Consider the following 27,122-nt stretch of genomic DNA (forward strand, 5'->3'; position numbering starts at 1 on the left):
GTTTAGAGGAGAATGTTGACATTTCTAAGTCTTACTGTATACTTTACTCATTGATCTCATCAGTGTTTGTTTGCTCTTAAAACAGGCTCTTGCTGTGCAGTTCAAACCACCCTTGAACTCACTTTGTAGCCCAGGCTGGCCTTGAACTTGCAGTGATCCTCCTGCTTCAACCCCCTGGTGCTGGGATCAGAGACATACACCATCGTTGATGACTTCTAATGATTTTCTTTGCTCTTTGCCTGCCTGCTTTATTTACTATAGAGGGTCCCTGACTTTCAGCGACTCAGCTTCCAATTTTTCATCTTGATGGTTCTGTGAAAGTGGTATGCATTCAATAGAAATCACACCTCCAATTCTGAATTCTGATCTTTCCTGATCCTTTCTTGTGATGCCGGGTAGTGGCCATGAGCCATAGCTCCCAATCTAACATATAATCATGAGGGTAAACAATCAATACTCTGTTGTGTACTGTGCTGCCAATTTTTTATACTGTATTTTGTTTTGCGCTTCATGTCTGTAAAATGCCCAGCTCTATGTATAAAGTTTTTAGCACTTTTAAAAAATATAAGATAGGCTTTGTGTTAAATGGTTTTGCCCAACTGTAGATTAAGATAAGCATTCTAAGCACATTTCAGGTAGACTAAGCTAAGCTACAGTGATTAGTAGACTAGCTGTATTAAATACAGGTTTAATTTACAATCAGAGTAGCAGGATAAAATCCTAGCATAAGTCAAGGAACGCTGGTGTTAGTATAGCTAGCTCTGACTCCTTTTACTTAATACTTACAGGATACACGCTTTCCATCATCTTACACTCAACATATTTAGCTCATTATATTTAGAGTTTATTACAGAGAGTATATAGTTATGTATAGTTATGTTTTTAATCCATCCTACCAGTCTCTAACTTTTAATAGAATGCTTATATAACTTAATTCTATCAATTTATTTTGCTATTATATTCTTTTTTCTGCATTTTCCTCCAGTACTGGGTATTGAACACAGGACCTTTGCACTGAGCTGCATCCCCAACCCTTTTTTCTGTTTATTCTTTGAGACAGGCTCTAAATTGCTAAGTTGCTCAGGAGGGCTCAAACTTTGTGGTCCTCCTGCCAGGGATTATAGGGGTTGCCACCACATCTCCCTTTTTTTGTTCTGCTTATTATTTCTCTTTTTCCTTATCTTACCTACCTTCCTATGGGCTACTTGAACATTTTTAAGATTGAATCTGATCTTTTCCTGGGCCAGTAATAAGTGATATGATCCTTTCTTGTGATGCTGGACCCTCTAAGCCTCGTGTTCTATCCACTGCTGTTGACATTTTACTAACTTCGATGAATCATAAGAGTCTAGGCTCCTTTTATGTCCCATCACCTTCCCCCCATAAATATTTCCTTGGCAAATATTTAGAACCGCATCAAATGTTTATAATTTTTGTTCCAACCATAAAATGTAATTTAGAAAACTCAAGATGAGACCTAAAATTTCTCTTTCCATTTTTCCTCCTTTTTTGATGTTCAAAAATTCCTATTTTTTGCTCTACTTCATATTAGAGAACTTCCTTTGGGCTATTTTTAAGGATTTGTCCACTGGTAACACATGTTCATAGTTTTCCTTCAGCTAAGGATGCCCCGATTTCCCCTTCACCCCTGAAGTGTATCTTGGCTATTTATGGAATCCTGAGTTGACAGCTCTTTTCTTTCAGAGCATGAAGGACACAGTGCCACTTCCCCCTAACTGCCATGGTTTCCAGTGTAAAATCCACTGTCATTTAAATTGCTTTTCACCGTAGCTAACATGTTGCTCTTTTCTAACTGCTTTTAAGATTTTTCCTTTGACTTTCATTTTTTAAAATTTCACTATGATGTGTCTTGGTACAGATTTCTCTAAATTTTACTACGTGGGGATTCATTGAGCTCCCTGATTTTGTAAATATATATCTTTATGAGATGTGGGAAGTTTTCAGCAATCTTTCTTTGAGTACTTTTTCAGTCCCCCTTCCTTTCTTTTTCTTCTCAGACCCCAATGTTGGATGTGTGATTATAGTCCCAGAAGCCCTTGTGGCCCTGCTCATTTGCTCTCTGTTGTCTACACTGGGTAATTTCTGTTGTGTTCTTCTTAATTTCACTGCTTACATCTGCCATTTCCAATCTGCTGTTGAGTTCAATCATTGAATTTTCTACTTTGGTTACTGTATTTTTCAGTTCTACAATTTCCATTTGAGTTTTCTTTATGCTTTATACTTCTTTATTTAGGACTTCACATTGTTTTCAAAGATGTTTATAACCACTCATCAATATATTTTTATGATGATTGCTCTTTGTCAGATAATTCAAACACCCCTGTAATTTCAGCATTGGGATCTATTGATCATCTTTTTTATTCAAATTGAGATGTCTCTGATCCTTGGAACAATAAGTAATTACAGAAGCAACTGTCACATTTTGGATTTTTTAAACTGGGACTCTGTATCTCATGTAAACCATCAGTCTTACCTGGCTTCCTTGACATCATCCTGGCAAGGGAAGGCGATGCACAGACCATTACTTCTGGGTAGGAACGTGGGTCTAGCTTTCTCACTAGGACAGCACTGACATTCAAGCTGAAGAAAGCATCAGGCAGGAAGGAGTGGGTATTCTGGCTCCCCACTGGGCCTCTGCTGACCTCAGCCTGGAGGTGGGGCAGGGTTGCCTCTTATTGCTCCCCACGTGGCCTATACTGACATCATGGAGGGGGAATAACCTCATTATCACTAGGTAATGGCAAAAATCTTCTTTCTCAAGTAATTCTCTTCTGACACAGGCAAGCAGGGAGGGAGAAGGGCATCTTGCTGCTGTGTGGTGGAGGCTGAATCCCACACTCCCACGTGGGTTCCACTGCACTCAGGGCTAGGTGGGCTGGCTACTGTCCAGAGAAGGGTGCTCTTTACACTGGTGCCACTCTGGCAAGGGGAAGGATGGGGTGCCTCCTTAAAGTTCAGTAAGGTCAAAACTTGAGCTCCCATCCCTGGCTGAAGCAGGGAGGTTGGAACCGCAGGGTTTTTTTCTTAGAATATATGGGTGGAGTAGAACAGTTATTGCTAAAAGCTTTCTGCCTCGGTAGTAGAGAAAGCAGGCTTTTGTTGGGATTTTGTGTTTTTGTTTTCCTGCCTGTGCCTTATGACATTTCTAAGTTGAACTTCTTCAAATCCAGGTCTGTGTTGTACAACACAAGAAGAACTGAGCAATGTGGTGTCTCTCAACCCAACCTGATGAATCCTCTTGTGTCTGTGTCAGGTAGAACATCCAGGGACTTTAGTTGTGTTGAGCAGGAGGGGTAGAGAGACCTGTCTACTCTGTCCTCCCAGAAGTGGAAGCCCTTTAATGTTTTCATTCTAGGCCATTATCACATCCCAGACTGTTCATGTTGTGAATCCAGGAGGCGTTTTGTTCCCTGCTATGTCAACATCTTGCACGGTGCCTGGTGTGTAGTAGTTGTCCATTAATGAGTGAATGGTGAGTGAAAGAATGGATGCAGGTACAGTGAAATAAAAAACTGGCCAATAGATAGAAAAAAAGCAGCATGGAACCACAAGCCACCGTTCCTCTGTCCCTGTGGCTCAAAGGCTCAGGTACACCCATGAATCTTTCTCTCCCTTCCCTCTCATACCCGAGGCCCCAGGGATACAAAGGCACAGTTTTAAAACTCTTGAGTTTGAGCACCTGCAGTGACTGCAGCATGAGTTTCCGACCTGCTGCAATCAGATATGTGGGTGGTTGGCCTGGTTTTCAGAGCCAAGAGCAGAGTGGACACTGGGGAGGAGAGGGGAAGATGGTGACGGGGAGGGGGTGGCTGTCAACCTACTCTGCCCTCCAGGAGTTCTGCGGAGGCAAGGACAGAGGGATGCCGAGGACAGATTTGGAGATACATGGGCCAGGTCAGGGGGAAGATTGTCACTGATCATGCAGGGAGGCTGCCCACAGCCACTGCAGGCCAGTTCACTGCTAGGGACAGAGCAAGGTGCGAACATCCAGTCCAGATCACCTTCAGAGCTCAGTAACCCAACAGCACCAGGAGCTGAGTGTCAGTCAGCCCTAGGGGCCCAGGTCCTTTCTTCACGTCATCTTGGGTAACAACATCCCTTTCCTTGCTCCAGTTGTAGAGAAAAGGAGGTCAGAGCCACCTGCCTCAGGGACACAGGCAAGGGCAAGTGCCTGATGACCACACAGCCTCCTGCCAGTGGCACCAGCAGACACAGCAAAGTCCTCCCAGTGATGTTGGGAGCCCCGGCTTTTTAAGGTCACAGCAGGAGAGCGGCTCCCTGAGGAACTATCCTACTGCAATGTGAGTTCAGCCTGCATACAGGACAGGGGTGGCCCAGAGTCCCCAACAAGGAACAAACAAGGCCTGCTGCTCCCACTGAGTCACAGAGACGGAGAGTTGAGGAGGGCAGCAGTGTGGCCAGGAATTCCACAGAGATGGCACCAGAGGCACCACCAGGATGAGAAAGAGGACCTTCTGGGGCCCGCCCAGCTTGCTGCCCTTGCTATGGGACCTGGGCCAAATGCCTTCTAGCTCTTATGACCTAAACTCCAGTGTCCCACTACCCTCAGTCTGCAGAGTGACTTTGGGACAGTTTTATACGCGTATGGATGAAAGAGCACCTGGTTTCCATTTTTCTGTTGCGTTAGATACAGAAGCAGCCAGCATTTGTGTAGGGCTCATTTCCCTCTCTCCTGGCGTCACCAGGACAGCTGACAGGGTCACAGGCCAGACCGGGTCAGGCAGGTGACCCAAGGGAGGAAAGTGTGGGTAAGCACTAGGCACCAGGGGCTGGGGGGAGCTGGGTTGCACGCCCATCAGAAGGTGCAGTTGTGATCACTTGGCTGCCTGGCCCCACTGGCCTAGCGGCTCACATACAGACAGACCTTCCACCAGTCCATGCGAAGCACAATGCTGGGCTGTTAGGCAAAAAACTGTATCTTTTTAGATGCTAGAAAATAAATACAAAATTTAAAAAAATTTGTGGCAGGGCAAACAAAATATCCGCCAGTGTTTTCAGCCAGGGCTGCAGGCAGTCAGTAGCCTCTGGAGCTAACTGGGTGACCAACTCTGGGCAGCAGAACTGACCCTGGGTGCCTGCTTCCTGATCCCTAAAAGTGGGAACTGTGACTTCACCCTGGGAGCCAGGGACAGGCAGAGGCAGCTTAGGGCTGGTAAAGAGCCTCTCACTGTGCCTGGCGAAGCTAGTGTCGCCAGCCCTCATCAAACCCCGGGCCTTCTTACCAGGGCCTTATTCCAGCTGGAGAGAGTGAGGCACAGAGTCAGAGAGAGAAGCAGCACCAGGACTCTCCAAAGGAGGGCATGGGGGCCCTTGGGCATCTGGACGACATGCCTCTCAGCAAATGAAAGTGGCCCAAAGCCCTGGCATCCTTCAGAATCAATGCCATTAATCAGGCACTCTAAGAGCTTGGTCTCACACAACTCTTAAAGCAACCCTGGGAAACACTCCTTGCTATTGTTCCTGTTCTGGAGGTGACAGAGCTGGGGCTTGGAGGCCTTGGGTACTAGCCTAGTGCATCTGTCAATTGTGGGGCACATACCCTGTGCCAAGGCCTCTCTACGTTACTTCATTTTCACTTCTGGGTAGCTGCTCTCCAAAGATGGCCCAGGGAGCATCCTTCCTGCCTGGGGCTCTCGCTTCCCCTTGAACCTGGCCCTGTCACTTGTGACCAACAGAAAATAGCAGAGTGATGCTGTCGGAGCTTTGTGCCAAACTCTGGCAGCCTCCCCCTCCTCCTCTTCCTCCTCCTGTCCTCTGGCACTCTCCAATGTCCTTGGGTCACTCTCCCAGGGACCAGCCTCCATGCTGGGGCAGCCACCCCCAGACCACGGATCCCTACCTGATCATGTCCCCAGTGACTCAGCCCCAGTCAGTGTGGACTGGGGTTTCATGACATCTTCAGGCTGAGCCCACTCAACCTTCCCAACTACAAGGTAATAATACACAGTTTTACTTTCAGCCACTAGATTTTAGGGTGATGCAGCAGAGAACTAGACACTGCTTGTGAGAGCCCCTGAGGTGAAAATGGGCCACCCCATTTCGCATCTGCGGGTGTTGAGGCACAGAGGGATAAGTGGCTTGGCCACATTCACAGGTGGCAAGGGCCAGAGCCGATCCCAAAGCGTCATCTTCCATGCCCTTCTCACCGGACATAGGGCCACCAGACTTGTACAAGAGGGGCCTCTGACTTCCTCTGATGCATCCCTCCCCAAAACTGAAGCTCTGAAGCCCCACCCCTCAGCCTCATCCTTCTCCTGCTGGGATAGACGTTAGCCCATCTCCTCTCTGGGGCCAGGGCTGTGACAGGTGGCCTCACACTTATTAAATAAGAGAGGGGGCGGGACACAGCCCTGTGAGACCCTAATTCGAGCAGTGAAAACTGCTCCCAGGGCTCCGTGGAGGGGAAGAGTGGATTGGAGCACTGCCACAGGGCAGGAGGCTGTGGTCTCCTAAGAAAGAAAGGCCTGTGGGTGCCACCAGCAGGTTCTGTGGGACTCTGAGCCCAGGAGGAGGGGGGTGGGAGGGGCGGCAGAAACCTGTTGGACCTAACATTACTGAGTCTCCTTATGCAACACAAGACCACTGTGCATATTAAAGCTCCCACTGGTAGCAGTGACGTGAGAAAGCCAGAGCCAGGTGTGGTGGGCACACCCATAATCCCAGCACACGAGGAGGCTGCGGCAGGAAAGTTTGTGCTCAGCCCGGGCAATTTAGTAACTTAGTGATCACTGACCATGTCTCAAAATAAGAAATTTATAAAAGGGGACAAAAGAGGTAGCTCACTGTGAAAGCTTTGGCTTCAGTCTCCAGTGTCACAAAAGGAAAAAAAGGAGCTGGTGCATATAGAAAAGCTGCTTTGCATGGGACATGGGGCTCGGCATACCCATGAGTCATCCTCTCAACCCACTGTGTCAGAGCCAAACTGCTTGGGTTCAAATCCCCCCCTCTAACCCCAATAGGCTGGTATGTAGGTGGCTCCAGGAGCCCTCTGTACTCTGTGAAGTACCTACCTCATAGCTCTGTAGTGATTCATGACACATCAGGGTCATTACACATTCGGTCAACAATCAACAATGGGAGTTCCCCTCCTTTATGAGCCTCTCTAGGGCAAGCTGACCACCTTCCAAGGCTGAGGGTTTGAAGGGAACTCTCTGGGGTATTAGAGCTGGCTCCCTGCTTAGAGAATGGGGCTGGTGTTAACAGATGAAGGTCTCCTTGCCTTTAAAGGGTGGAGCCACCCTTGAAGAGTGGGGAGGGGCAGAAGTGAGAGGAGACCCAGAGGTCTGAAACCCTCTGCCTGCCCTCCTGCTCTGTCCTGACACCTCCCACAGGACGCTCATCTCCCTCCAGGATTTACACAACCGCGTGGCCTTCTGCCCAGTTTCCCCCCACAGAACTCTTCCTGGGACCCTGCAGCTTTCTGTGAGCTGCCCCTCCATACCCCAATGCAGCAGGGTCAGAGCTTGGCTTGGTCACTTGTCTCTCCCCATGTGACACGGCTGTCACAGCCCTGCTGTGTTCCTCGAAGAAGGGCTGTCCTGGAGGCAGTCCCCAGGGAAGGTGCTAAGTAACCAAAAGGGCCACCAGGTTCCCGAGCACCAGGCCCAGATCTGGACAGCCTGAGTGGTGGGTGACTGGGTCCTGGGGTCTTTCCAGTGTGTGTTCCCTCACTGGCTAACAGCCACTGTGCCACCACTGGGGACTTCTCCTCTCCCTGCCAAGGGCTTGACCCTGCTGACCTAGGGTAGGCCCTGAGAGGGGTCCTGTATCCCCAGGGTCTAAATCACTGGCTTAGGGATCACAACCAGGATTTTCATTGGAAAATTTGGAAAGAAACCCCACCTCTCTGCTGGGTTTACTACATTTGTAAGCTCTAAACCCAAAACTGTTCATAGTGACCATCTTTAGGGGAAGAGCTGCTAGAGAATGAAGTTAACACAGAGTGAACAGAGATAGTCAAGGAGAGAGAACGGCTGAGTTCCAAGTGAAATCACCTGATCACCTGGATCCAGCTATGCCTGAGGCAGACACTGGCTGCTCACCTACCATCCCTTCCATCCATGCCCTATTTGAGTTTTGACTCATTCCTAGCTCCAGAGGAGGGCCTGGCTGGGCTAAGCCAACATTTCCCCAGCTGCCGTGAGGATACAGGAGAGAGAAAAGGACCTGCACCCAACAGGCCAGCCCTTTTTTCCCCACCTTGGGTTCTCTGGGACTCCATCACCAGAAACTTCACTCAGGTGAAGTTTCCTCGCCACCTAGAGGGAAGCTGGGCCGGGGACAAATTAACACATGGAAAAGCCAGGCCAGACCACCACAGAGGGAGAGAATTGGCACCCAGCCACCACACGCCCAGAGCCATGAGCCAATGGGTTTCCTTCATGCTTACACTGATGGACGTGGGTTCTGTGTTCCAATCCAGGGCACCCTGACTGGGTCCACTGGCTTTTCTGCCACACACTCCAAGAAGTACTCCCAGCTCAGGTGAGCGTGGATCCCACTACTCATACAGCAGTGCCCTGACTTTTCTGCCTCTCCTGTCCACACGGTGCCTGCTTCAGGCACTGACCGTCCCCTCAAGGGGACCCTTCTGCTCCCTCAGGACACCCAGGGACCCTCTGGCCTTACTAGACTCTTCTTGCCAGCTTTTGTTTCTATTTTCCAGAGCAGAGTTGGTTTTGTCACACCTGCTTGGCATTGTCACCACCGCGTGACAGCAGCTGTAGATAACATACAGAGTGAGCAGGGCTGCGCTCCAAGAAAACTTTATTATTACGGACAATGCAATTTGAATTTCATGTAGTTTTCACCGGGCACAATCCTATCCTTCTTTTGATTTGTTTGCAAGCAATTGAAAATGTAACACTCATCATCTGAGTTGAGTTTGGGGGATAGAGAGAGACGAGGTCCTCTACCAATCCCACTCTAGTGTTTCCAGGTGCCTGGGATAAGAGGTGCCCCACCTCCCAGGAGCCTCAGGACTCTGAAAGTGCTCTCACCGTGCGGGTCAGCAGCCACTTACCAGAAGGACCATCCATAGTCCCAGGAATGGGGTCTCCAGTCTTCAGGGCCGAGGCTCACGGTGACCTGGAACACCTGCGTGTACATCATGTGGGCGACCATCCCCAGGAGACCTGCAGGCAGGAACACAGGACATTAAGGAGACGGGGCTCATCCCCACCCCAGACCCTTGCCTGCCTGCTTGCCTGTTAGGGACTCTGGGGAAAGACAGAACGTGGCAGGCCTGGGGCAGCTTCTGAGCAGGCCAAGGAACCTGAGTTGGGCACACAGGGCCGAGGGCCGCCTGAGAGAAGCAAAAGCAGAGGAGGCAGAGAGAGATCGGGTACAGGCCAGGCAAGTAAAATAGCCTGCAATCTGTGGATTGTGTGCTCTCTGCTGCACTCAGCAGCCCTGCCAAGGTAGCACAAAGGGAGCCAGAGTCAATGCGTAAATGATTGTGCATGGCTGTGTTCCAATAAAACTTTATTTATAACAACAGGCAAGGGGCCAGATTTAGCCAATAGTCATGGCAGAGTGATACCTGAGGGAAACAACTTAGAGAGTGTTTTTCAAATTGCAGGTCTTGACTCATTAGACCAGTGGGTCATGAAATTAATGTAATAGATTCTGAAAATAGCATGTTAAAGAAAAAAGAGAGAATGAGATGAACTATCTGGTGCTGTCAAATGAGGCAGGAGGAAATATCACTGTGTGAAACTTTTGTGTATATGTGTGTCATGATTTTAATATGATGTTTTGGGAGTTCAAGAGCAAACTGGTTTGGGGAATTTTGATCCCAGGGGATCTGAGTGTGAATCCTCTTCTGTCACATTATTCTTGTGTGGCTCTGGGCAGGGTACTTCACCTGTCTGAGCCTTAAATCCTTCTACCCGCCAAAGAGGATGGTAGCAGGTCCAGAGAATCACTGATGACTCAGGGTAAGACTGCCTTGAGATCAGTGCTGAGTGGGTACAAATTATAGCACAACCAGCATTAATGTGAGTTCTCTGGGGGGAAGCGGAAGGGTGTGGACTGTGGCATCAGAGCCCTCAAGGGTGCCACCTTGTATTTATACCAAGTGCTCGGTCAGACTTTCTGTCCTTCGTTATTTTAATCTTTGTAACAGTCTTCTGAAGCAAGTGCGACGATCAGGGCTATGTCCTGCTGTTCATGTTGCTCACTCCACATTGCCAAAGGCAGTCATTTGTATCATAGTTTATGTGTCCGTTGCTCCCTGAGGCTGAGACCCCAGGACATCTTCGAGGCTATCTGTAGTGGCCCCTGGCTGTAGTTAGTCCTCTTTTTTAAGGGAAATTATGGAAGCTGAAAGTGGTAGAGGTCACACGGGGTGTGTGGAGAGCTCAGTAGCAACAGACCTAGCTCCACATTCTCAAAACCAGAGTTCTTCCAAACTGCCCAGCAAGCATCTCTCTTTTCCCTCACCGCCATGGCTCTTCTCCTGTCCCTGAGGCAGAGACATGAGAAAAGGAGAGGAGGTAAGAAAGAGAGATACAGAGAGGAAATGAGGGCCCGAGTCCTGAGACTCAGCCCAGGGAACATATCCTATGCTTCGGCGTGTGTAGTAAATGTTTAGTCACATGGTACTAACAGTTGGGGGGGGGGAGCCCTAATGTACACCATTTGCCATTTCTGTAGAGCAAATGCTCCCCTCACGGTTAGTACCAGGTTACTGACGTGCGGCTTCTGAAAGCAGAGAGAAGTGCAAAGTGGGGCTCAGGAGTGGAGCCAGCACCCCCAGCAGGCCTCTGTGCACCTCCTTCCCATCCCGCGACCCCAGCCACGAGCACAGGACTTGAGTGTGATCTGGAGTCAGCCTCCTAAGGACACTTGGCAATATTCTCTGATCTCAGAGCAAGGTGGCTCTTCAGGGTTGGGGGAGTTCATCTAGGGAGACTGGGTGACAGTGCACGTGCTGGGGTCCCCTCAGGAACTCCCTCAGGTACCCACTGATTTCCTCACCTGTATGTAATATTTTAAAGCATTAAGAATGCTGCCAGTCACATGGTGAAAACTGACACCCTAACATTGTTTTACATTTCCCTTATTACTGATAAGCTTGGACATTTTTCACACTTTTATTAGACATTTTTATTTCACCTTCTATGCAGGTACCTGTTTATAACTTTTGTCAATATTCTTTGTGCACATTTAAAAAATCTATTTCTTTATCAGTTGATAGGGATTCTTTATGTATACTGGATACTGATCCTGTCTATGACACAGATGGCAAATCGTCTACTGTTTGTTTTTTCCCCTGTGTGCCAGTTTTTAAATTAATAAACCTTCTATTTTTAAAGTAATTTTATGATAAGGGGAAAACTGAGTGGAAATTAAAGTTCCCATAAAACCCTGTCCTACATCCACGAGTGCCCTATCATTTACACCTTGTGTTACTGTGGCGTGTTTGTTACAGCGGATGAGCTGATTCTTAGATGGTCCATAGTACATTAAGGTTCATTCTTGGTGCTGTACATTCTAAGTTTTGACGCAAGTATGGTGGCATGGCTACCATTACCATATACTTTAGAATATTTTGTGATGAAAATCCCCCATTCATCCCTCTCTCCCCACTGTCCCCCAGGGCCTAGCAGCCACTGAACACTTTGCTGTCTCCATGGCTATCTATGCTTCTTCCAAAGGTCACATAGTTGGAATGATAAAGTCCATGGCTCTTTCAGAATGGCTTTTTGTAGAAAGCCATGTGCATTTAAGGGTCATTCCTGTCTTTCCATGGCCAAATAGCTGATTTTCTTTTATCATTGGGTAATATTCCACTGTCAGGATGTTCCACACTTGTGTATTTTTTTAATCCTTCATCTACCAAGGACATTTGATCACTTCCAAGTTTTAGCACTTAATAACAATGCTTTTGTCATATATTTTAATGCTGATCTAGTCAAATTTATCAGTTTTTCTTTTTTTTAGTTTTTGCTTCCCATGTATCCATTAAGAAAACCAACATCATTAACACATTTTCCTGTGCTTTTCCTAACATACCTACAGATACTTGTGTTAATTCACCTGGAATTTATTTTGGTGAACCGTGTGACATAGGATCTAACTTAATTTTATAATGATTAGCTAATTGCTTTAACCTTTGATAGCTCATTCTTTTACACACACACACGTGTGCATGCGTGCACACACACACACACATACACACACACGGGGGAGAGAGAAACAGAGAGACAGAAAAAAACAAACACAGAGACAGAGAGAGAAAGAGAGAGCTGCTAAGTCACCAAATTACTCAGGCTGGGTTCAAATTTGTGATTCATTTGCTTTGGCTTCTCAGAGAGATGGATTACAGGCATATGCCACTATATCCAGCTCCCCCACTGATTGTTTTTAATTTTTTTGTACCGGGAATTGAACTCAGGACTTCACACTTTTCAAGTAGGTGCTGTGCTGCTGAGGTATATATCAGTGTCCATCCACTGATTTTAAATGACTCATTTCTACAGATTGAGAGTATCACTCTCAAAAAATTCAAAATGCTCCATAATCTGAAACTTTGTGAGCTCAGACATGATATTACACATGGAAAACTATACCTGACCTCAGCTGATGAGTTGTGCTCTATAGGTAAGTACACTAAAAATACTGCACAAAGTTACTTTTGGGCTGTACAGAAACAAATTTTATCTTTAGGCTTGGGTCCCAAATATTTCCAAATCTGAAAAAAATCCCAAATCCAAAACATTTCTTGTCCTAAGCACTTCCAATAAAAGACACAGCTGAACCATAGTCCAGTCCCCATGTCCTGTATGTGTGGATCTGTTTTTTTATTTCCCAACCTGTCGTCTGTCCCACTGACCTCTCTCCCTGCCCCTGAGTGGGGCCCATGTTGTTTTCATCATTACACTTTGCAGCACAGGCTGTGACCTGGAAATCGAGGCTGTCCACTTTATCACTGCCAGGACTCAGTCTCTCTGGAGTTGCTGTCCTACACAGAAGTTGGGTTCCCTGGGCAGGACCCTGGCCCCTGTTTTAGTCACTGCCAAGCCCTTTCCTGAAGGTGGATCTTGCTCTCCAGAGCCCCGTCTCCTGTACCTCCTTCCATGTGAGCCTCACTGCCCAGTCCTGAGGCTTTCCAGAGTTAGCTGATCTCTTGGTGCCCCGGTTTCCTCATCCATGAGACAAGCACAGCAGACGGGGAACTCAGAGCATCGCTCTAGGAGGAAGGGAGCCATTCAGGAGGATGAGCCCACCTTATGCTAGGAGAGGGCCAGGAGGGGACAGGGGAGGAAAAACAGCACAGCATCTTAAATCAAAGCCTCCCAGCTCCACCCAGAAGCTACACCCGAAGCTGGAAGAATAATTAATTTTCCAAAGTCTTCATTTAGAAAAGCATTGATTCTTCAATTGAATTCCATTTATCGCCAAGTAGGAAAGGCCATGCTCTAAGAAAACTCAATAAATGAAAACTACAATTCATTCACAGATACCTTGGCAATACTTTCTGATTGAATCTTAAAGATTCTGCCTCAGATATCAGACCCTTGGTCGTGTTTCTGGAAACACACTCAGCCTGTAGCGAGGTCCCTGACAATCCTCAGCAGAAGGGGTGTTTCCAGCTCATCAGATTAGCAAGTGACTTTCTGCCCCTCCTAAATCAGTGGCAATTTGAGTGAGGTTTTCCTGCTGCTGCCTTGCGTCCTGGCTGGCCTCGCCCCAGGAAGCTCACTGGGGACCTCTCTGCTGGGGTTTTCTGGAATCTCGCAAGTCCAGTGCCAAGGCTCTGGGTGGGGTGGATGCGGCTCCTCTGTGATTCCAGAGATTGCAGAACACTGGGTGCCAAAGGTTCAGCGCTGGGCTGGCGTGGTTACGTCCTGAATCCAGGGCCGAGATACTGCCCTGGTCCCCAATCCTGGCCCATTCAGTGATCAAGGGCAGGGGCTGGCTTGGGACTCTCACCAAGAGACGATGTGGAGAGGCCATGGTGAGCCCGAGGAAGGCAGTGAGTGGGAGAGAGCAGAAGCCAGCCCTGCTGACTTCCAATTGTGTGACCTTGGGTAGAGTGCCTTCCTTGCCTCAGTTTCTTCATCTGTAATAAAGAGGTGATAGTGGCACCTACCTTATAGATTTGTGTGAAGATTAAGTGGCTCGTATTTGTATAGCACTTAAACAGAGCTTGGTGTATAGTAAGCCCTGGATGAGTATTGAATGATTGAATGAATGACCACAAGGCTGAGACTCACTGTATTGGCCAGCTAATCGGCACACTAGTCCAGAGAACAGATCTGCTGTGCTTTTCAGCAGGCTCCAGGCACTCAGTGCCTTATACATAATAGGCACTTAACATGTGTTGTTGAATGAATAAATGACCACTGACCAGGGGATTCTTGGAAGTACTTGGCTGGATAAAATTGTCCTATCTCAAATGTAGCAATGTGTTAGGATAAAACCAGACTTCAAAAGGCCAGAGGCAAATTTTCTTCATTAGTTATCACTTTTTCATTTATCACTCATTAATCAGTCAACAAATATTTTTGGAACACTTTTCAAGTGCCGGAAACATTCCAGGGTGGGCTGGATTGGGAAAGGCAGGATGAGACGGACAGAAGTCTGACTCTCAGGGGTCTCTGGTTCCAGCAAAGAGACACTGGCAGTTAGCACAGTGAGGAAAAGGAAAAGATCAAGGAGGGGAAAGTGTCAGGAGGAAGAGAAAACAGGCCAAGTGCTGGGATCCTGTAGTTGTGGGGTTCCCGAGAGCCTGAACTTGCTGGTAGGCAGCTGGGGCAGTAACAGAGGGGCTGGGAGCCTGGGAGCAGGGAAAGGTGGGGCAGGGCTGGAGGTGGCCTGGGGGCCACAGAGCTGGCGGTGGGGGCTCTAAGCAGGGCTCTAATTTATGCTTTGGCTCTTTTGGGGGCGGGTGCTGGAAATGGGAGCCGGGTGCTTGCATGTGCCAGCAAGCGCTCTGTCAGTGAGCCACAGCCTCCCCCACACCCCCAGTTTATGCTTTTTAGAACAAATTTCTGCTCATCTGGAATAGGTCAAGAACAGGAGAGATGATAAGAGGACCATTTCAAAGCACGTCACTGCCTGGGGCCCCAGGAAAAGGGGGTGATCGTCGTGGGAGTAGGCGTGGGCTCTGGAATGGATTCTGCAGGTGGCAAATACAACGCGTTTCGATGCTATCTAGATGGCAGAGTAAAGAGGGGGACGGGCAGGGTAGCCAGAGGACATCCCGAAAGCAAGGTCCAGCAAAGGGGCGGGAGGAGGCTGCAGAACAGCGGGCTGGCTGCGGGGCTGGGCCTCACCCCGGGGAGCCGGGGGCAGAGTGTGCCAGGAGGAAACGGGCTCTCAGCTGCTTTGCTTCTCTCCTGTCCTCTCCACCAAGAGGGTGCAGCAGGGTCACCAGGTGCGGTGAGCCAAGGTCACAGCTGAGAGCGAGGCGGGCAGCTGGGGCACAGGAGGCTTGCGAAGTGAGAAGGAATAAAAGTTCTTTTCATTTGAGAGAGCAAAAAAACACAGACTGTGGGAGGGCACAGGGCCTGCCGGGCAGTGTCACGGGCCCCGTGAGACCTGCACTCATGAATCTCAGACGAGCCCAGGTGGCAAGGTTGTGGGGCACAGGTGGGGAGAGAGGAGTCCGCTTGATGACACAGAGCGGGGACCAAGGGTACCCAAATCATCTTCCGGCCCTGGGAGGAGGGGTTCTGGTTCAGGGCATCCCTCACAGTCTCGGGCACAAGAGTCCTGGTGGGCCTTTCTGAGGGTGCCCTCTCCAGTTGAGGGTCCACTGGGTGAGGACATGGACAGATGACAGTGATCTGATTTCCAGGACTTGGCTTGCAACTGGTTTGCCTTTTTTTGCTTGGTTTGAGTGCCTGATGTGAATTCCATGCTCCATTTAATGCAGCTATCAGGGAGGTAGCTGATTAATTAATTTATAATAGGGCTTATTATTAAAGATGCTACATTATTACTGAGAACACTTGGGGCACATTTGTGTCTAAATAAATATTCTTGTGTGTGTTGGGCCCTGATGTGGACTTGCCAGCATTCCAAGTGTGTCATACAGGGACCTGAGGCTCCCGGGTGCTGGTGGGACATGGATGAGATGGGACCAGGTGGAGTGAGGGGGCAGGATGGTGGCGGAGGGAAGCCTACTGGGACAGCCTGACCTTCCACCGGTCACTGAGCACACACTGAAAACTAAGCTTTGCTTTTTTTCTTCCTTCCTTCCTTCCTTCCTTCCTTCCTTCCTTCCTGTACTAGGGATTAAACCCAGGGCCTTTGCACTGAGCCATGTCCCCAGTCCATTTTTTATTTTGAACCTAGGTTTGACCATGCAAGCTTTCTGCCTCTGCCTTCCAAAGTGCTAGGATTATAAGTTTTCATTAACCAGGTCTGCCTTCTTCTCCTTTCTCTTTTAATAATTGGAAATTAACTTTATTCATTGGTAGCCTCAAGTGCAATACAGGGCGGGTGATCACGAGACCATAAAACAGGCCACAGAACAAATTAAAATGTCTAAATCATGCCTTGATTGAATCAAGTTACCAATACGGTGAGAAGCAGGGTGGGGGTGAGAAGCAAGCTTGGGGAGTGCCGGTGGGGGGCAGGTCCCTGACCTAAGAGTCCTGCCTCTTTTTAGCAGCCTCATCCCTGTGGAGGACTGCAAGGCCCAGTCGGAATCAGGACAGGGCCCCAGCAGCCCCCCAGGGAGCCCCCGCATCTGCTCACACAATGACCAGACCTTCTCACGTCCTGGAGCCTGGCCACGCCTCCTCCCAAACTTGCTGAGCAGCTCCAGCTGCCATCTGAGCTTCTCAGGCAGAGGACACGTGCAGCTGGAACAGGTGTCACCAGTGGGTGGCCCGCTCAGGATGACGTAACTGTCAGTACGGAAGGCATGTGAGCTGTGCTTTATTCCTGCATTCACCCATTCTGCCCGTCCACGTTCAGACTTATCAGCTTCATCTGTCGAAGTCTAGCACATCTCACAAGCGACTCGCAGATCTGTGCTCGGTTTTGTCCACGTTCATTTGTTTCTCTTGTTCTGTAACATGGCACGATTGATTTTTCTTTCCCTCCTCTTCCTGGTTCTTTCTCCCCCTGTGGCCTGGGATGGCACTCAGGGTCACCTGCTGCCATCCGGCCCAGGGAGGACCACTCCTGTCACCCGCAGGATTGGATGCAGGGTCAGCACTGCTGTGGCTCTGCCTCAGCTCAGCCCGCTCCTTCCCTGGTGAGTCAGAGTGGGCAGGACAGGAGGGGCAGGCAGCTGCAGAGGCGCCCACTGTTTTTAGTATAGTTCAGTGCCCACCTTTTAACTATTTCCTCACCTGGCTCTGCACCTTTTTCTATAAGTTAGTCAGCAGTGCTCCTTGGAGGGACACCCCAGGTTTTTCTTCTAAGTAGAGGATATGGCAGGGGACAAGTGGCCTGACTGCCCAGGAATCCCAGCATGAGGCGAGAGATAGCCACAGAGTGGACACACCTGCAAGTCAGGGCAGCCAAGAGGGGAAGCCCAGGGGCCTGCAGGGTGAGAGGTCAGAAGAGGCTGCCTACAGTCCCAGCTACTTGGGAGGCTGAGGCAGGAGGATTTGCTTGAGCTCAGGTGTTCAACATTAGCTCAGGCAACACATGAAAAGACCCCTGGAGGAGGGCATATCTCAGCTGAGCGTGGAAGGGGCTGAGAGAGCAGGAAGGCATGGCAGGCAGTGGAGGCTCCTGCGAAGCAGGCAGTGTGCTGTGGTTGGCTTTAGGCAGGGCTCTTGCGAGACCAGGACACCGTCAGGCTTGTGGGCTTCATCCCAACAATGGGCAGGAACCTCGTCACTGTAGAACATGCTCCCCTTTCTTTCTTTCTTTCTTTCTTTTTGTTTTCAGTTGTTTTGTTTGTGTTACTGAGGAGGGAGCCAGGGCCTCATGCATGCCAAGCACAGGCTCGATCACTGAGCTTCCCCAGCCCAGAGCTTTAGGATGGTCCCCTCTGGCTGGAGCATGGAGAACGGGTTGCAGAGAAAGGCAGGCAGGGAGTCAGGGAGAAGGAAGTTAAGGTCCTCCCAGCAGGAGAGGAGGTGGCCGGGACAGGGCACCAAGATGCAGGAGGTGGCTGGGCAGGCTGCAGGGAGTCCAGATGGCTTGGCACTGCTGACATGGCTGAATGTCAGAACCTCAGGACCTGGAGGGGGCCTCAGGAATGGCGGGGCACCTAAAAGAAGCTGTGGGTCAGACCCAGTTACGGTCAGCCCCAGAATAGCCTCCCATGGAAGGGAACTTTCCCATCCCACAGGCTGGCATTTCCTGACAGGGCCGGGGTAGGGGGCTGGAAGATGGGTCTCTTATCCACACATATCTCAGACACCCCGATGTCGGTCACCGCAGAGAGCACAGCTGACTGTTGCTGGTGTCCTGTGGCCTGGGGCCACCAGCCACCTGCACTTGAAACCATCCCCCCGCAGCGGAGGCGCCTGAGCTATGTTTAAAACAGCCCAGACCTATTTTTAAAGAAGGAGCTATTTTTAGCCACTCTCCTGAGAAGCCGCAGCCTCTCTTGGTAGCATATTTCAGAGTTTGAAAAGTTCCTCCTTACACGTAGCCTAAATCTTTCCAGCTTCAATTTAAGCTAATTTCTTGCTCTGCCCTCTGAGGACAGACAAGGTGGTGAGCGGTTTGCATCATCTGGAAAGGAGGCTTTGGGGAATGCAGCAATTACCGAGGCGCCCTCAACCCCATCTCCTGGCCGAGATCACTGCGATTTCTTTGCCCTTTCTGCAAAGGGCTCATCCCTCACCACTTGAGTCATTAGCATCTCTCGTGTTTGGATCCTGCCTTTTAAAGTGAAGTGGCCCAAATCGGAGGTGGCATTTAAGGGGCACCTTCCAATCTCAAGTAATAGGTTTCCAGCCCAGCCACCCCCGCCTAGCTCCAAGGCAGTGAAAGGCTCAGAACCTGCAGCTGGGCGTCCAGCATGGGTCCAATCAAGACCACAGGGTCTGGACTTAGTGGGTCTTGGGGCGACCTCCGTAGTAGAGTGCTTTTTCACTTCATGGCTATATTCCCACCCTTGGCATTCCTCATTCCCCTGGCAGCCTCCTCACAGTACTCATGACCTCAGGATGCAGCTGCAGGAGGAAACGAGAGGCAGGTTCTGGCTTTGGGGATTTCAAAAGCCTGCACACATGTGTCCTAAGAGAGAGTTTGAAAGAACATGAGGTCAAGTAGCACTAATTTCCTGTCCTCTTCTACCTTGAAACCAGGTAAAGTTGCCTGCCTTGGGGAGTGGGAGGCGGGGAATAGGAGGGGGAGAGGAGGAGGATGACAGGTTCCCCAGAATGAGTCGAACTGTGCAGCCGCGGGCATGACCCCCACGAACCCCAGCCTACACGTCAAGCCCCTTTCATTACCCCAGGGCCACAGGGAAGTAAAGCGGGAGCCCACAGAGGTGAAGAGGCCCCAGGGACATGCCACCCCCAAGGCCAGGCTCAACCTTCTCCTCCCGCCTTCTCTCACATTTCTACCCCAGAAATTTACGTCCCACAGATGTGGTCTGGATATTCTGTGAAGCCTTGGCCTTGGCTGCCTCTAGGAGGAACGATCCATATGTGCAGTGGCCACAGGACACCTTCTCAGCAGCAACCAGACCTGCTGCCCAAGGACAAGGAGGGAGAGGGGGAGTGAGGCGCAGGTTGCAGGCAGGGTCAGGGCTGGGAAGGACTCAGCGGGCCTCTGTGGCCTTCCTGGCTGTCCACATGTCCACATGCAGGACCAGAGGGGCAGAGAGCTGGAGGAAGCATGTGAGTTCTTGACCCAGTCCACACCCTTCTGAGAGCAAAGAAGGTGGCACTGCACACCAGCCTGGCACAGCAGGAGGGCAGGGCTTCCACACTGCACTGGCATGAATGGACAGGGGGCCAGAGAGGGTCCCTACAACCCGACATGCATGCTGCCTGCTGGGAGCATCTGCTGATGGGGGGAAGGGGACTGGCAGATGAGAACCATCCAGGGCCACAGGAATGGGGAGTGGGAGTGCAGTGGCCCCAGAACCGACATACGGGGTCCTTGGTCCTGGGCGCCAGGGAAACTTTCCCTAGGTTGATGGTCCAGCCTGAAAGATGAGCCGTAGCCAGGTTAGAGCTGTCCTAATCATGGGGCTCACCTCTCTGGGTTCTCAGGCTGATTTTAAACTGAGGTCTCTACCCTCAGCCCTATTGACATTTGGGGACTGATGACATTTGGTTGTGGGGGCCAGTCCTGGGCACTGCAGGACATTTAGTTAGCATCCCTGGCTCTACCCATAGACACCAGGGACACACACACACGCACACACACACACACACGAGGCATAAAGACAGAACTGTCTGAAAACATGGCCAAATGTCCTTGGTGGGGAAGTGAGGCTCCACCCCCGGTGGAGAGACCTGCGGGAGCACCTCGGTGACGGCTGTTACGCTGGTTTCTTTCCTTTTGATAACTGTTTCTAGTAGGGGTCTGAAGTTTCCTTTCTGAGTAAATCTCAATGAACAAAGTGAGTAGTTTGGAGAAACATGCTAAGTGAGTAGCGGCTCCTGCGGCCAGGTGTGGTGCAGAGAGGAGGAAGCCCCGAGCTCAGAGGGAAGAAGTCGGGGTGGGGGGACTCCCCAGGAGCCAGCTGTGGCAGACCACAGTGTTCATGGCCAGGGGCGTTAGAAGTGCTGTAGGAACCTGTGACATACCTGCGAGGTGGGCGCCCTCTGCTTCCTGTGGCACAGGGACTCCTGGGGACACTGAGCAGACCCTACCCCCAGGGCTCTTTTCTCTCTTTGTCTCTCCATCTCCCTCTTCCTGTCTTCCCCCCTCTCTTTCCTTTTTCTTGTTTTTTGTTTTCTAGGTACCGGGGATTGAATCTCGGCCCCTTCCCACCCCTTTTGAGGCAGGGCCTCACCAAGTCTGTAGCTTTCCCAGGCTAGCCTTGAACCTCAGCTCCCCAGAGTGCTGGCGTTACAGGTGTGTTTGGTCTTGATTCTCGTGCTTTGTCTGTGTTCTTCCCTCTCTGCCCTCCCTCCTCTCTCCTTCCGTCTCCTCGCCCAGGCTGTCCAGGTGCATTTTCCCAGGCTCCACGCAGAAATATTCACCATGTTCATGGGTCTCATGGTGGGCTCCCTCTTCCCATTTTGCTCACAAAGGCCTGACCTGCTGGGGAAAAACTGTGCCAGGTTTGAGGCTGAAACTTTCCAGCCCACCTCAGCCTGTGCCCACCACCTCGGGCAGCAGCCTGGGAGCCCTCCCAGCTCCTTCCTGCATCCCCTCAGTCACGTTGGCTGAGACACAAATCCTGCTCCTCTGGCCTCCAGCTGGTTGGATTCTAAATGCTCCAGATCTCCACGGTTCCCATAGTGACACCATCCTACTAGTTTCATGGTCCAGGAAGCTGCTGGCATAGGAGGAAAATGAGGGGATGGGTGATCAACTTCTGCAAGGCCACTGAAGAACCAAAGCAGACAGTATCCCACCTCCTTGGGCATTTTAGGGTGAGAAAGCACTCAACCATCCCATCCTGTGAAGCCTCGTCATATCCCAGGAAAGCTATGTGTAGTGGCACCCATTTCCAAATGAGAGCAAAGCTCAGAGAGGCAAAGCAACCCAGTCATATAGAGAGCATGAAATGAGAGGTATACTAGACTCTGGATCTGCCAACGCCACATCCAGATGTGTGGCAACATCACATCCAGATGTGTGCCGTTCCATCACAGCCTCGTCTACTCATTCATTCATTCATTCATTCATTCACTTGGTCAACACTCATTCTACCAATCTACAAATATTTATTAAGCACTTACTATAGGCAAGGCTGTCTTCATGGTTCAGGAAATAAAGGAACGTATAACACAGATGAGGCCCCTGTCCTTATGGAGCTGATATTCTTGTAAAAGAAGGCAGAATGCAGACACAGGAACAAACTGAAAAATTCAAAGTTTAATAAATGCTTTGAAGGAAAAGAGGAGACATGGAAGGGAATGACTGGGTCGGTAGATTAAAGACGGAAATCAGGGTGCGCTCCCCAGGGAGGTGGTGGCCGTGTTTCAGCCAAGATCAGGAAACTGTCAGGGCTTCAGTGCCAAGAGGCCCAGGGGAGACAAGGGGACAGGAAGGGCCTGCTGGGTTCCAGCTTTCCACTGAGGGCTAGCAGGGACTGAGGAGCACAAGGACACAGGGCAGGAGGCATCCATAAGCCACTGGCTCTGAGCTGTTTTTCAGGCCATGGTCTTGTCCTGACCTCTGGCCTGGGATCTGCAAGGGGCCCAACACTGATGACGGCAGGGTCTCAAGGCCACTAGTGTGCTGGGACAGGATCTAAGATGTGTAGCCTTCAAGACTGGGACCGGGAACACACAGCAAAGCCTGAGAGAGGCAGGCAGAGAGGCTGTGGTGTGCGGGCTTCAGCCCCGCTCCTCGTCCTCCATCAGGGAGCAAAGCTCTGAGATCCCCAAGGCCCTGGGCAGCCGGGCAGTCTCAGTGCTCTGCTTCCTGGCCTGGACATCACTGTCCGGGCTCCTGTGGGCCCTGGCATCCCTGCCTAGCACTGCCAGCTCTTCCTGTCGGTCACACTCTCACAGCTCCCTCCTGTCCCAGCTGGGCTTAGGGACAGAGGCCCTTTTTCCTGCCAGAAACGCCCCCACTGGCTTTGCAAGTAACAGGGACATTCTCAGATCCCCAGGTCCTGCAAGGTCCTGGAAGGTCGCACAGGCAATATGTGACTTGGCTGTAGCCAGAGGAGAAGACAAGAGGACAGCAGTCCTTCTCTCCTTCCAGACCAGGTGTCTCTATCCCTGGCAGATTCTGCCAGTTGCCACCTTCCCAGAGACAATTGGTGGCTCTTGTCTCAAAATAGCCACCATGAAGTTTCCAGCTCCTGGAAGAAGCACACTGAAAATCCTGTTCATGGGGAGAATTTCCCCGGGCAGGGAGCGTCTGTTACGGGAAGCATTCTCTGCAGGCCCTTAGACACCCCCTTTTGCAACAGCACGGTGTCTGGAAGGAGGAAACAGAGATGGAAGACAGAGGACAGTGGGAGCCATGGAATGCAACAGCTCTTCAGTGGGACACAGCTAGGACAGAACCCAGGACCAGGGAGGGACCTGGGGAGTCAGGGCAGAGGTCCCTGGGGAACAGCAGGGATGCCATCAACAGTTGTCACAGGTGAATATTTGCTTTCCTGTTGACACAGCAATTCCACCTCCAGGAATCACCATCAGATATAGTCACATGTGCAGACTTATTACAGAAGAGGGTGGAAAATGCCCAAAAAAATCTACAAATAGGGGACAGATAGATTAAACTATGACAATAGAAGTTTGTGTCTCCCCCTCGACCTCAATCTCTGATACTCTCCCCTCTCACACTCCTCTCCAGCCATTCTGACCTTCTTGCTCTCTCTTGAATACTCCAGGCACATTAATGCCTCTGGACCTTTGCACCTGCTATTCAGCTGTTTGAATCACTCTTGCTCCAGATATCCACATGTCATGTTACTTGTCACTATCTCAGGGCTCAGATTCCAGGCTTTTCCACAATGTGTGCAGCCGTGACAATTTGGAGGCCACATTCCCTGGGCTTCAGCTCTGCTGAGGAAGACTCTGGAATGATCCTTAAGCCCACAGCCACCAGTGGCCTGGGGGCCTCTGCTATCTCAGAGGTGACCCAACCCCAGGGGACGAGTCATACGCTATTCTGCTTTCTAGACACAGGACATCATCTGCTAAGCCTGTTGCCCTACTGTACATTCAGGAGTGATGCACAGGTTCAAAGCCACCCCATGTTGGGGTCCATTTGGCAGGACACTGAAGCAGCCCCGGAAACTGAATGGTCCCTGGCCAGCAGCCAGCAAGGTTTACACCCTGAAAGGAGCCACAAGGAGCTTAAGACTCTCAATGACCACGTATGCTTGAAGTGGCCTGTTCCCCAAAGATGCTCCAGGGAGAACTGCTCTGGCTGGCCGCTTGACTGCAAGTTTTGAGCATCTGCTTAAACTGGCCACACTCATGTCCCATGGACCTGGGGGCTGAGAAATGCATGCTGCTTTAAGTCATGAAGTGTATGGCAGGACTGTTACAAACCAGCAGATAACTATGCACCAGTAAACGTTCGGCATGTCTAGCTGGGTCACGGGCCAGGCCTTTCCAGGGCAGGTAGGCGGCCAGTAGAGGGGGCTCAGACTCTGGGAGCCACACTTGGGGCCCAATGCAGGCTGAAAATGGCCTTGGCATTTAAACACCCTCTAGGGGACTGGGCTCTTTTCTCGAAGTCCAGCCAGGCTGCAGCCAGTCTTTCTTTACCAGCACCATCTACCCTACCACACACACATGCACACACTACACACACATGCATACATCCACACATATGCACACACCGCATACACACTGCACACACACGCATGGGCATATACAATACAAAACAATGCAATTTTGAAAACACAACAAGCTGGGTTGAAATCTAGACTCCAGTATATTCTATAAGTACATGCTTGGAAAAACAAAATGTGTGTTTTTAGGTGTTTATTTGGGAGGTGGAAGACAATACATATTTTCAAATATATTAATTATATTTTTACATTTTTCAGTAGCTCAGATAACTTTTTGTTTATCAGTTTGAATGCATGTGGGTGTGTGTGTGTGTGCATTTAAAAAATCTCTACCACTGTGGATTCATCCATTTCTTCCTGAGATTCTGATACTTAGTCCTTATCTTTTTTTTTTTCTCCCTTCCAATGCCAGGGATCGACCCACTGAGGGCAAGTGTTTGATGTTTTGAAGCTTATGTTGTTAGGTAAACATATGCTTATGATGGATCCAATTTTTTCTTGCCTTATTACTCTTTCTATATTAATAATTTCCATATCTGCTCCTGATGTTTTTCTGGTCTTCAATTCTATTTGGTTAGTTAACAAAATTGTTAATCACAATCACTTGGTTTCATTTTTTCCAAGCAGTATGTCCCCAACTTACAAGCAGTCAAGCTTCAGACTTCCACAGACACAATCAGACAAATTATGAGTATTTGTAGATGTAAAAAATCTCAGAAGCAGCTCACATATGTGGGGGACATTTTCACAGCGGTGCTGCCATGTGCTTACTGTGCAGTGTGACTGGGTACGTGCTCAGTCAGAGCCCAGGTGAGGAAGCGAGAGGAAACGCAGTGGTGATGTGGAGGGGACTGCTAGGAGGTACAAAGCAGTGCACATTGCATATCTGTGTCAGAGGTGTGTAAGACTCACTTACTTAGGAGTGAACAGGAATTACAAACATTCTCCCCAGAACAGAACTCATTTGAAAGTCAAGGACTTACTGTATAACTTTTTCCATTCATTTCTCTTCTACCTTTCTATGTCTTTTAAAATGTACTTCTTGTATTGTTAGATCTGGTTGTTTTTTTAATCTCTGTAACTGAAGAGCTCTACCTTTTAACTGGTGAATTTAACCCACTTACATTAATTATAATTTGGATTTATTTCCATCAACTCCAGCACTTATGAATTCTGCTCCCAATATCTTAGTGGCACAGTCTGTCAAAGCCACAGAGGGGCCTAGATCAATCGGTTCACAGGAGGGACGTGGTTTTGAGATTACAGCTATAAAGCCCAGATCCCTCATATTGAGGCTAAAGAAAGAGAATCAAGATTCCAGGAAATTCCGGTGGCCCTAGCCCAGCCTCTCCGGCCTACTCTACACCTACCATATTTGAAGTCTCATGGTCACAAGTACTGGCAACAGAGCTCCAGCTGAGTTTAAGAAGTGGTGGAAATACATTAAACCACATAACTGAAAGGGCCATTTTAGGGTAGTAATGGGTTCAATCAACATGCTGATAATGGAGAAGGGAAGGTTTTTCCAAAGGGCAGCGATAGTGATCCAAGCTAAATCGGGGTGTCTATCATGAATACTCACTATGAATACTGTGACATGGGACAGTTAGAGACTAGGACAACAGGACCTTTCACTGCCTCCCTCTTAAGGCAGAACATGCCTTAGCTTTTAGTAAAGTCCACCAAAGCCAAGGATCTTAACCCTCTCATGGATACCAGTCCCTCCCCTCTGCTCACCTGCAGCTAATACCAAGAAAAGCCTTGTGAGAAGAAATTACAGAGTGACCTTTAGAAATACACAGCTCTTCCTCAGATAGAGTAAGTCTCAGCCCCCCAGAGTACAAACAAAATGAAGGCCACAACCCTTGGAGACCTCTCAAGGAAGATTTAAACCTCAGCCCGTGAAGCTGGGGACTCAGCTCTCACTGCAGGACTAGGGCCTTCTGCCAGGGGTATTCTGGCCACCAGAAGGAGCCCAGCCCACATGCATGCACAACTACACCTAGGCCAGTCATCTGCTCAGCTGACAGCATTCCCACAGGCCCCCACGGGGTCCTTCTGGCTTCCAGATGCACTGAGGAGAACAGAACACGGTCCCTGCCACGAGGCCTGGGGACCAGCCTCCTCCACTGTTCCGTGAAGCAGCGTGACCCACCCCATTTACCGGCCTCTGAGTTGCCTCAAGTTCCAGGCCAGCAGCCTCTGGGAACCTCCTTCTTGCTTGCTTTCCTCAATCTCATCACACCCCACGTCCACCAGGCTGGGGCCTGACATCCTTTGCCTTCCCATCTCCCCCCCCCCACCTAGATTTGGGATGTGCTTCTGAAATGGACCATCAAGACTGAGGACCTCCGTAGACCTCCTTGCCTTTATAGTCTCCTGGCTACCTTGGAGGTTGCCCCTACCCCAGGTTCGCCTGGGACCCGACCCTTGACTGTTCTGTCCATTTGATTGGGAGCTCTATGGGCCAACCCAGATATATTGGACTCAGACCACTGCCACATGGCTGGGAGCAGAGGTGGCTGCACTGGATAAGCATTAGCAACAGAGCTTGGACTTCCCTCCCCAACTAGTTCTGCCTTCCTGTATTCCTACTTCCCTCTGGTTTTCTCTGTACATCTCTGAATCTCTCTGCATTTCTCTCTCTGTTTCTATGTCTTCTCAGACAGAGACACCACCTTCCCTCTGTGCCTGACGTGATCTGTGTCCTCTTCCCCATTACTCAGCCACAATGAACCATGTAAGTCCCAGAGTTGCCATGACA

The 27,122-nt window shown here is 49.9% G+C and overlaps 1 protein-coding gene across 2 annotated transcripts in view; it reads right to left on the reverse strand.

Moving 5' to 3' along the window:
- Positions 1 to 27,122, reverse strand: part of Gsg1l (GSG1 like) — a 231,695-nt gene that overhangs the window by 35,620 nt on the left and 168,953 nt on the right. For both annotated transcript variants that reach the window (XM_063226714.1, XM_003477826.5), the window contains exon 4: positions 9,065 to 9,176. In XM_063226714.1, coding sequence (XP_063082784.1) covers positions 9,065 to 9,176 — 112 coding nt within the window. The remainder of the gene's footprint in view (positions 1 to 9,064; positions 9,177 to 27,122) is intronic.

This window comes from Cavia porcellus, unplaced genomic scaffold (genome assembly GCF_034190915.1).
Source record: "Cavia porcellus strain 051 isolate PalLab524CR breed Dunkin Hartley unplaced genomic scaffold, mCavPor4.1 scaffold_16, whole genome shotgun sequence".
NCBI classification, from domain to species: domain Eukaryota; kingdom Metazoa; phylum Chordata; class Mammalia; order Rodentia; family Caviidae; genus Cavia; species Cavia porcellus.